Here is an 11,330-nt window from a genome sequence, read left to right as displayed (position 1 = left end):
TAACACAGCACTGAGTTTTATTAGGGATTTCATTAAGGTTAAATTTCTAGGAATGAGGGAGTCCTAGTTAGAGGACACAAAAGCCCACGAAGCCTCCTCAGATCTCATAGTGAACCACCCGCTCTGGTTCTTTGGAGGGATCGCCGCCTCGTTCCAGGTACAGATTATTGTAAGGATACTGCTTTGGTCCCTACGGAAAAAAACACAGGTCAGCAAGAACATACATTCAGTCAATACCTGGCTACACCCCACTCTGAGTTAACAATCACGCATGGTAAATGGGTACGCAGTAGCCTCTGGTCAGACCCAGCTGGGCTAGGAAGGCAGGAACAGCACTCCTCTTCCTCACTCAGCCCAAGGCAGAGAGAAAGCCTAAATTGTAAGAGAAGTGGTGCCTACACTGTGAAAGAGAAGGAGAAAGGGGGAGGGAAGGGGGTTAGGGAAAGGAGGGGAAGGAAGAGAGGGAGGGAGGTAAAGAAATAGAGAGAGTGTGTCAGAGTCAGAGGCAACGCTTTCTAAATGAGACAATGCATCCATCCATCCTACTCTCTCTCCGGGTCGAGACAGACTCAATCTCCTTTAAGTCACTCAGCCTCTAATGGTTCCACCACTAAAGTGGCCCAGCAAATGAGGCGTGCAGGAGCAGTGGTGGGGGAAAGCACAGAGGAGACAAGGCTGGGACGTGCTTTAGGGGCTGCTGGCTTTACCAACAAACAGCTGTCAGAGAACACAGCTCAAGGGGAGGAGAAAAGGGTGATGTGCTTACAGAACTGAAAAATGGAAGAGCCACACTGTTTCTTGCTCTCCTGAAGTGAAGTTAGTGCTCACCCTAGCCCTACGTGCACTCTCCAGCATGGAGCCCCTGGGGCTTGGTAGGAAGGCTTGTGTCAGTGCACACAGACATACCAGCTACCTTCAGGACATTGATTGTCTCTGCAGAGGTAGCACTGGGCAGCCAACTGCAAACACAGCAGCCTCTCTGCTTTCAGTTTCTCTCCTTCCAGTACATCCTGGAGACTACTCCCGGATTAATCTTCCTAAGAACTCAGCATTCATTATGTCACTTTTCTGTTCGAAAACCCAAAATGGCTCCCTGCCACCTAGAGGCAGACCAAGTCATCACTGTATCCCCAACCGCTAGCACAGTCTGCATCTGGTACATAGTAGAGGCTCCATAAATATTTGTTCAATTAATGCTTTATTACACCATCAGGTCCAAATCCCTTAGCAATGAAATAAAAGCTGCCCAACCTAACTGACCAACTTACCTCACAATATTTTTTAACACAGTGATTTCCAAATCTAGATGCACATCAGAATTACCTGGGAGCTTGTTAAAAATACCGCTTCTAGAACCCTACTGTGATGCTACTGAATTAGGAGCACCAAGAAGTGGGGCCTGGGAATCTGGATTTTTAGCAAGTCTCCAGGAAACCAATGCAGCTGGTTATTTAGGAACTATTTTATACGTCTATTCTGCTCTAGCTAACTCACCCTCCTTTTCCTTCATTGTTTTCTTTTTTTTTTTTTTTTTTTTGAGACAGAGTCTTGCTCTGCTGCCCAGGCTGGGGGGCAGTAGTGTGATTTCAGCTCACTGCAACCTCTGCCTCCCGAGTTCAAAGGATTCCTGTGCCCCAGCCTTCCAAGTAGCTGGGATTACAGGCGCGCACCACCATGCCCAGCTAATTTTTTTGTATACTTTGTAGAGACGGGGTTTCTCCATGTTGCCCAGGCTGGTCTTGAACTCCTGAGCTCAAGCAATCTGCCCACCTCAGCCTCCCAATGTGCCGGGATTACAGGCGCAAGCCACCATGCCTGGCCGCCTTCATTGTTTTCTCTTGCCCCAAATGTTTTCTCCAACTTTCCATCACCCAAAGCGTGTGTGTGTGTGTGTGTGTGTGTGTGCGCCCGTGTGTGTGTGTGTGTGTGTGTGTGTGTGTGTGTGTGTGTGTGTTAGCATCTAGGTAGCCCTTCTCCTTGACAGTAACTCATACCACTAAGCACATACATTCACTATACACATATATACACATAAATTGTACAGAATTCCCATATATATGTTCAAATGTTGCTCATGTAACTTATCTAAATTTTCTTAACTAAACTTCCTTAAAGCTAGAGAATTCATTTTCTATGTCCTTTACATTCTCCAAAATGTAAGTCTATGCCTGTAGTAGACACTTAATTGCTTCCAATATACTACAGGAAGTGCCCTTCACATGTCCAACAAAGGATAAGATTTTCGCTCAAGATTCCTTAACTCTACTGTGAAAGATCACTTAATGAAATATTGTTAATAAATATAATCCCTAAATAGCAACTCTGGTGACTAGCTGGTTTCCACACACTCACTGCTCATCTAGTCTTCAAGTGTATCTACTCACCCAGACTGGTCCAAGAAGTAGGGGTGGAGAAGTGCTCTGTTACTTGTGGCAGGCCAATGGGTCAAGGCCCTCCTATCTTCCTATCTCCTAAGACTCCAGGAAGCCAAGCTTGGTATTGATTGGATTCCTACCCCAGAGACTTCACTCCCTCAGGAAATGGGGCTAAGCAAGCATGCCTAAGGGAGCACTTCTCGGATACTCACCACAGGCTGGTAGACTGGGTACGTGTCCCCCATCCAGCACATGAATATCATGAAAGCCAGGAAACCGACGAGCTGCATACACATGACATGCCAAGAAACAGGTGTGGGGGATGTATCCACACGGTTCCTGTTGTACATGTCTAGGTGCCAGTGCATCTGAGGCAGAAAGACAAATAGCTGTCACATACTACTCTTCCTGCAAAATGCAGGCAAGTCCCCAGTGATCAGAGCCTGATACAAGGCTAGACAGACGCATTCTACCACCCTGGGGTAATATGCTGAGAACCAGGTCTGAGGCACACTGCCCTACAGGATTAGATGCTGGCCTCTGTCTAGGTTCTGCTGAATAGGGACAGCTCAATCATGGAAGTGCACAACTTTCACAGTACAGAGTTTCATGATTCCCAGACGTCCCATTCAGTGTGCCACATGCAATCTCAGATCTCACATCACTGGACCTTGCTTCCTTGAGCAGAAAAGCTTAGTGTTACTTGGTCAAAGAAGTACCATCTGAGCTAAAGAATCTCCAAGAAGACAAAGGGAGAAGGAAGGTCAAATGAGATATGGTTCGCTTACCGGTTCACCCCAGTTCAACCTCAGGTCCGGTTGGTCCCAGCTATACCATGGATCCCTCTCATGCTGTGAGCGGTCAGGGAGCTTCGGGTAGTCGCCATACCTGAGAGACAGCAAGAACTTCTGGAAGGGGCTGTGAGGAGCCTCAGACAATTCAGTCTCCTCATCTTATAGATGAGAAACCAAGTGACAGAGATAACTGCCTCACCTAAGGACAAAAGAACTAAACCTCAAGGCAAGAGCTCAAGTTCTAGTCACTAAGCACAGAATTAACCATAGAAGTCCAAATTGTATTTAAAAGTTCATGGCAAACTTTGAAATATTTTAACGTATATAAGCTTTCCCTGGGCCAGGTGCGGTGGCTCATGCCTGTAATCCCAGCACTTTGGGAGGCCGAGGTGGGCAGATCACCTAAGGTCAGGAATTCAAGACCAGACTGGTCAACGTGGCAAAACCCCATCTTTACTAAAAATACAAAAATTAGCTGGGTGTGGTGGCAGATGCCTGTAATCTCAGCTACTCAGGAGGCTGAGGCAGGAGAATCACTAAAACCCAAGAAGTGGAGGTTGCAGTGAGCCGAGATCGCACCATTGCACTCCAGCCTAGGCAACAAGAGTGAAACTGTCTGAAACAAAACAAAACAAAACAAAAAAACCCAGCTTCCCCAAACTTCTTTCAATAAAAAGAAAAAGTCACACAATCATGTGATATTAGAGATGAAAGGGAATTTAGCAATCAATTACAGTCATGTGCCACATAACATTTCGGTCAATGACGGACCACATACACGAAGGGGGTCCCATAAGTTTATAATAAAGCTGCCCTATACATATGTACCATTTTTTTTATCTTTTTCTCTTTTTTGAGACAGAGTCTTGCTCTTTTCGCCCAGGCTGGAGTGCAATGGCACAATCTCAGCTCACTGCAACCTCCGCCTCCCAGGTTCAAGCAATTCTCCCACCTCAGCCTCCCAAGTAGCTGGGATTACAGGCACCTGCCACCACGCCCAGCTAATTTTTGTATTTTTAGTAGAGACAGTGTTTTGCCATGTTGGCCAGGCTGGTCTGGATCTCCTGACCTCGTGATCCGCCTGCCTTGGCCTCCCAAAGTGCTGGGATTACAGGCGTGAGCCACTGTGCCTGGCCCATTTTTTATCTTTCATAACATATTTTTATGTACCTTTTCTATGTTTAGATACACAAATACCATTGTGTTACAATTTCCCACAGTATTCAGTACAGCAACATGCTGTACAGGTTTGTGGCCTCAGAGCAATAGGCCATACTGTAAAGCCGAGGTGTGTAGTAGGCTACACCATCTAGGTTTCTGTAAGTACTCTCTGATGTTCATACAGTGAGGAGATCGCCTAACAACACATTTCTCAGAATGTATCCCTGTTGTTAAATGACGTATGACTGTACTCTGATTCCCTCATAAGATAGAAAATGAAAACTTAAAGTTTAGAGTCTGAATCCAAAGTCACCCAGCTAATTGGAATAAAAACAAAAAGGGTACAGATTAGAAAAGCACTCTTCTCGTAATAACTGTGTTCTTGACCACCCAGTTGGCATTCATCTCCACATCTCAGACACCTCATGGGTGTCTTGCTAAGCTGGGTTTTCCCCAACAAATCCAGGTTCATCTGACACTGACTTCAAACAAGGCTGCTCTTGTCCACAACATAAGAAAAAACAGGAAATGATGACAACTAGACATATGCTACAGAAAATGAGTGTATAACAAGAAGAATAGAAGCTGCTGAAACCAAGATTGAAAGAGTGACATTAGGACAGGAAATAAAGGCAATGATAATCACTTCAGATAATTAACCATTGCGATGTTATGTGGGTATGGATACGGAAGAGTGTGGAAGGGATAGGATACCATCAACTGGAGTAAGTAAGGGGGCTGGCTGTTTAACCTGCTTAACAGTTGCTACGATTTCCACAGCACTAACAGAAAAAAAAATTTTTTTTTAAGAGACATACACACAAATATAGAGTATTCCGTTTACAAATAAGATTCTCATGACAGGAGTCCAACTCCAGCCTGGTCACATGCCTGGATGACAGCACCTGAGAGCAGCAGATGCTCAATCTAAATGAAACTCGACGCTCTGAATAGAGGCAAGGAAGGCTCCTGCTATTCGGGGGACCTCGAGGGAGCCATTAAAACCTCGGCTTCCTCATTTGAGGAAACAGCCTGAGCCAAGGAGAAAATTGAAGTCCTCTCAGCTGCAGCTGCTCACCCACCCCCTCCCACCTGCCTCCACAGAGAAAAGCACCCACTCCATTGACTCTGAGGAGTCACGAGAAGGTTCGGGAGAAAGGGTCACAGTCAAGCCACCCAACCCAGCCGGCCTTCTCCCATCACTACTTGGGTGCGAGCAAGTAGTGCTCTGTCTCACCCCATGCCATCATCCGGGTAAGGTTCGTAGTCTTCCACACGCATATTATACTTCTTGGCGGCGGCGGCCCGTTCTTCTGGGGTCCTAGGATACGGTCCCGGGAACATGTCCTTGGTCATGTGGGAGGCTAGAACGCAGAAGAGAACAGGTCAGAAGCGAGCCCGCTCTCCAGCCGCTCCGAAGCCTTCAAGTCGCTGGGGCTGCAGAGGTCCGAGCCCGGGACTTCGCAGGATCAGCGCGACCCTCCACCCCATTTTCTGGATATATCAACGCCACCTCCGCTCCCTACCCAGAGGCTGCCGCCGCGGCATCCACGATCCCCCCTCCCGATACACCAAACCTCAGGTGCCCCCTTCCCACACTGAGGTCTCGCCCCTTTCTCGCGGACCTGTCCGTGCGCCCAGCGGCATCACGTTCCGGGATGCCCTTTGCAGCCACTGGACTCCCAGGACCCCGGCCCTGGCCACCGCCATCTTCACCTTCTTCACGTTTCCCTTCTGCACATGCGCAAAGGCCTGTCACGGCGGCTGAGCCGGGCCAAACGTGACGCAGGAAGCCGGGAGTGAAGAAAAGCCGAAGGGTTCAACAGGGGCGGGGTTTAAATACGGAGTTGGGAAGCCAAGGGTTGGATAGAGGCTGGGAGGGATAAGCGGGAAGAAGAGAAAACCAGGCAGATCTCTGACATTTCAGAATGTTGTGTCCTTTTTCTCCCTGAGCTGACTTAGACCCATCCAGGGATGATGGGAACTGGAACCTGAGCAACTCAAGTAGACAGCTTAACCACCTCCCCCAGGAGCTGTACTAGTGAAATGAGCCTGTCTTACTCTCTTCTCTGGCTGCTTGCTTTCCTCTCCTTCACGGGCACTTCCTTCCATCCCCAAACATGATCATTCTTCAAATTCACCTGTTGTGTCTTGCTTGTTCTGTTCTCCAAATTGATTGATCTTCACTTAGACGCCAGTGCAACACACAAATCGGCCCTGAATTGGCTCCTTAGTTTCAGTCCGTGTTTCCATCTGCATGTCTCAGTCACCTCAACCCAACAAATGTAAAATTAAACCTATCACCAGAGGCAGCTCTCCAGAGACAGCTTAAAGCCTCGGAGTTGGTAGGACTTGGATAAAACAAATTACAAACCGGCCCATAATGAACAAACTCTAACTCAACAGAAGAATTGGAGACATTATTATGTTTGCATATGAATGTTTTCACTTGGGATTTGAATAACTTACACATTATAAATATGCACGTATTTCCAGTGACTTTTCAGGTGACCACTGTTTTGGAGCAGAACCTATTATTATAAATATTCTCAAGTATATATCAGAGCAATAAAAATGCATATAAGCTGGGAGCCGTGGCTCACACCTGTAATCCCAACGCTTTGGGAGGCCTAGGTTGGAGAATGGCTTGAGACCAGGAGTTTGAGACCAGCCTGGGTGACACAGTGAGACTTCGTCTCTCTTTTTTTTTTAAGTTATAAAAAATAAACAAATATGGATATATACTATTTAATACATAAATTTTGGGAAGGGCTAAGCAGCAACTTGCTGTCTTGTAAATGAGCATCAGTAGTTGATGTTCAGAATAATTGGACAACATCTGCATTCAACCAATAGCAAACCCTGATCCAATTTAGGTCAAGAAACAGAGTTGATCTAATTTATTTATTTTTATTAAGAGACTATTCACATAGCATAAATTCACCCTTTTAGGCCGGGTGCAGTGGCTCACGCCTGTAATCCCAGTACTTTGGGAGGCCGAGGTGGGAAGATCACTTGAGGTCAGGAGTTCAAGACCAGCCTGGCCAACACAGCAAAACCCCGTCTCTACTGAAAATACAAAAATAGCCGGGCATGGTGGTGTACACTTGTAATCCCAGCTACTCGGGAGGCTGAGGCAGGAGAATCACTTGAACACAGGAGACAGAGGTTGCAATGAGCCAAGATCACGCCACTGCACTCCAGCCTGGGTGACAGGGTGAGACTGTCTCTAAAACAAAAAACAAACAAAAACAAAAACAAAAAAACCTTTTAAAGTGTACAATAGTTATTTTTAGTACATTTACAAAGTTGTGCAATCATCATCACTATCTAAAACATTTTTATCGCTTCTGAAAAAACCCATACACATTAGCACATTGCCCCTACTTCTACCCACTGGCAACCACTAATTTACTTTCTGTTTCTATGGATTTGCCTATTCAGACAGTTTATATAAATGGATATATATGTAACGCACATGCAATATGTGGCTTTTTGTGTCCATTTTCTTTCACTTAAGATAATGTTTTCAAAGTTTGTCTGTGTTGTAGCACATATCAGTACTTCATTCCTTTTTGAGCTGTATAATATTCCATTATATGAATGTACAGTACAACATTTATACATTTATCAGTTAATGGACATTTGAGTTGTTTCTGCTTGTTTGGCTATTGTGAATAATGCTGCTATGAACATTCTTGTATAAGTTTTTGTCTGGATGGATGTTTTCTACTTTTTTGGTTATATGCCTAGGAGTAGAATTGCTGGGTCATAGGGTAACTCTATGGCTTAACTTTTGAAGAACTGCCAAATTGTTTTTCGAAGCAGCTGTGACATGTTACATCCCCACTAGCAGTGTGTGAGAGTGTTCCAGTTTCTCCACATCTTTATCAACACTTGTTATTGTCTCTTTTTAGTATCGCCATGCAAGTGCCTGTGAATGGTACTTCATTACAGTTTTCATTTGCAGTACCCTGATGACTACTAATGCTGAACATCTTTCCATATGCTTATTGGCCATGGTATACCTTCTTTAGAGGAATGTCTGTTCAAACCCTTTGTTCATTTTTAAATTGGTTTGTCTTTTTATTGTTGAGTTGTAAGGATTCTTTATGTATTCTAGATACAATTCCCTGATCAGATACACAATTCATAAATATTTTCTCTGACTCTGTAGGTTTTTTTACTTTCTTACAGTATCATTTGGAACCCTGTGTTTATCATGAAAGGGTGTTGGAGTTTGTCAAAAGCTTTTTCTGTGTCTACTGAGATGATCGTGTAGGGTTTTTTCTTTTACTAATACAGTGTGTTATGTTGATTATAAATGATTAATCAATAAAATATTGATTACTACATGGTGTGTTATATTGATCATTTTCAGATTTTGAACTGACCTTGCATTCCTGGAAAAAATCCCACTTGGTCATAGTATATAATTCTTTTATATGGTGTTAGACTGAGTTTGCTAGTATTCTGTTAGGATTTTTGCATCTATATTTATAAGAAATATTGGTCTATAGTTTTCTTTCTTTCTTTTTTTTTGAGACGGAGTCTCACTCTGTTGCCCAGGTTGGAGTGCAGTGGTGCGATCTCGGCTCACTGCAAGCTCCACCTCCCAGGTTCACGCCATTCTCCTGCCTCAGCCTCCTGAGTAGCTGGGACTACAGGTACCCGCCAACATGCCCAGCTAATTTTTTTGTATTTTTAGTAGAGACAGGGTTTTACCATTTTAGCCAGGATGGTCTCGATCTCCTGACCTCATGATCCACCCGCCTTGGCCTCCCAAAGTGCTGGGATTACAGGCATGAGCCACCGCACCGAGACCAGTGTTAATTTTTTAAAAAATGTTTGGTAGGATTCATCAGTGAATCTATCTGGTCTTGAGCTTTTTTTTTCTTTTTCTTTTTCTTTTTCTTTTTTTTTTTGAGACAGAATCTTGCTCTCTTGCCCAGGCTGGAGTGCAGTGGCACGATCTCAGCTCACTGCAACCTCTGCCTCCTGGGTTCAAGCGATTCTCCTGCCTCAGCCTCCCAAGTAGCTGGGACTACAGGTGTGCACCACCATGCCTGGCTAATTTTTGTATTTTTGATAGCGATGGGGGTTTTACCATGTTGGCCAGGCTGGTCTTGAACTCCTGACCTCAGGTGGTCCCCCCCACCTCGGCCTCCCACAGTTCTGAGATTATAGGCATGAGCCACTGTGCCCAGCCTTTTCTTTTCTTTTGAGACAAGGCCTAGCTCTGTGTCAAAAGGCTGGAGCGCAGTGGTGTGATCTCAGTTGACTGCAACCTCCACATTCTGGGCTCAAGTGATCCTCCCACTTCAGCTTCCCGAGTAGCTGGGACTACAGGCGTGCCACCATGCCTGCTGATTTTTTTTTTTTTTTTTTGGCTGGGGAGATTTGGTAGAGATGGGGTTTCTCCATGTTGCCCAGTCTGGTCGCGACCTTCTGGGCTCAAGTGATTCACTTGCCTCTGCCTCCCAAAGTGTTGGGATTACAGATGTAAGCCACCATGCCCAGTTTCTGGGCTTTTCTTTATGGGATGTTTTTGATTCCTAATTCAATCTCTTGTTACAGGTCTATTCAGATTTTCTATTTCTTCTTGAATCAGCTATTATAGCTTGTGCCTTTCTAGGAATCTGTCCATTTCATCTAGGTTCTCTAATTTTTTGACATACAATTGTTTACAGTATGTCCTTATATGCTTTTTTTGGGGGGTAAAGTCAGTAGTAATATCCCTGTTTCATTACTGATTTTAGTTCTCTTAATCTTCTTGATCTTAATTTCTTTCTTTATTTTTAGTAAGACAGGGTCTTGCTCTGTCATCCGGGCTGGAGTGCAGTGGCATGATCATGGCTCACTGCAGCCTCCACCTCCCAGGCTCAAACTATCCTCCTACCTCAGCCTCCCTAGTAGCTGAGACTACAGGCATGCATCAATGCACCGAGCTAATTTTTAAAATTTTTTGTAGAGATGAGGTCTTGCTACGTTGCCCAGGCTGATCTGGAACACCCAGGCTCAAGTGATCCTCCCGCCTCAGCCTCAAAAAGTCCTGGAATTACAGGCATGTGCCACCATGCCTGGCCTAATTTATTTTTAATTCCCAAGGTTATGAATTAATACATTCTTGTAAAAATTCAAACATTCAGCCTGGGCAACATGGCAAAACCCTGTCTCTACAGAAAAAAAAAAAAATTAGTCCAGCATAGTGGCATGCGCCTTTAGTCCCAGCTACTTGGGAGGCTATGGTAGGAGGATTGCTTGAGCTGGGGAGGCGGAGGTTGCAGTGAACCAAGATTGCACCACTGCACTCCAGCCTGGGTGACAGAGTGAGACCCTAGCTCAAAAAAAAAAAAAAAAAATTCAAACACTGCAGATAAAATGAAAGCCTTGATTGCCACCTGCAGCCTCAAACACTTCCACAGAGATAGCCCTATTATCGGTTTGGTGTAGCATGGTTACTATGTAGCATAATTAAATAGTTAAGCCAGTGCATTCATTTCTATTACTGCATAACAAATTACTATAAATTTAGCAGCCCAAAACACCAATTTATTTTCTCACATATTCCATGAGTCCAGGTACTGGTTGGCTGAGTCCTCAGCTCAGGGTCTTATCAGGCTGAAATCAAGGTGTTGGCTGGGTTAGCTATCTCATCTGAGGCTCTGTGTGTGTCCTTTCCCAAGTTCAGTGGTTGTTGCCAGAATTCAGTTACTTGCATTTGTAGGATTAAGGTGCCCACTTTCTTGTTGGCTGTCACCCAGGAGCCTTTCTCAGCTCCTAGAGTCCACCTGCCATTTCCTGCCATATGGCAGTTTGCTCCTTCAAGGTGAACAGGACAGCTGTGCTGTGGCTTCAAATCTCTTAGATTCTGTCTCTGACCTCTAGCCCTGATTTAAAGGGCTAGAGTGATAAGACGAAGCCCACCAGGATAAATCACCTCCTTTTTGACTGCCTTAAAGTTAATTGATTAGGGACTTTAATTACATCCTTGTCATAT

At 44.9% G+C, this 11,330-nt stretch overlaps 1 protein-coding gene across 1 annotated transcript; it reads right to left on the bottom strand.

Moving 5' to 3' along the window:
• NDUFB8 (NADH:ubiquinone oxidoreductase subunit B8) lies at positions 1–6,080 on the bottom strand. Its single transcript, XM_032180212.2, has 5 exons — positions 5,956–6,080; positions 5,568–5,694; positions 3,164–3,263; positions 2,588–2,743; positions 1–190 (listed from the first exon to the last, which is right to left on the bottom strand). Exons 1-5 carry the CDS (start codon positions 6,038–6,040, stop codon positions 98–100), a joined length of 561 nt encoding a protein of 186 aa, XP_032036103.1. The 5' UTR covers positions 6,041–6,080; the 3' UTR covers positions 1–97.
• Positions 6,081–11,330: the final 5,250 nt, after the last annotated feature.

The sequence above is a fragment of the Hylobates moloch genome, unplaced genomic scaffold (genome assembly GCF_009828535.3).
Source record: "Hylobates moloch isolate HMO894 unplaced genomic scaffold, HMol_V3 SCAFFOLD_3, whole genome shotgun sequence".
NCBI lineage: Eukaryota > Metazoa > Chordata > Mammalia > Primates > Hylobatidae > Hylobates > Hylobates moloch.
This window is presented reverse-complemented; position numbering and strand designations above follow the sequence as displayed.

Bases quoted from the DNA above. Each gene is read 5' to 3' on its own strand.
- NDUFB8 (XM_032180212.2), bottom strand. From the start codon at position 6,040: ATGGCGGTGGCCAGGGCCGGGGTCCTGGGAGTCCAGTGGCTGCAAAGG. The intron at 2,744-3,163 runs GTAAGCGAACCA...TTTCTGCCTCAG, and splicing joins GGTTGAACTGGGGTGAACCG to ATGCACTGGCACCTAGACAT. The intron at 191-2,587 runs GTGAGTATCCGA...TTTTTTCCGTAG, and splicing joins ACCCAGTCTACCAGCCTGTG to GGACCAAAGCAGTATCCTTA.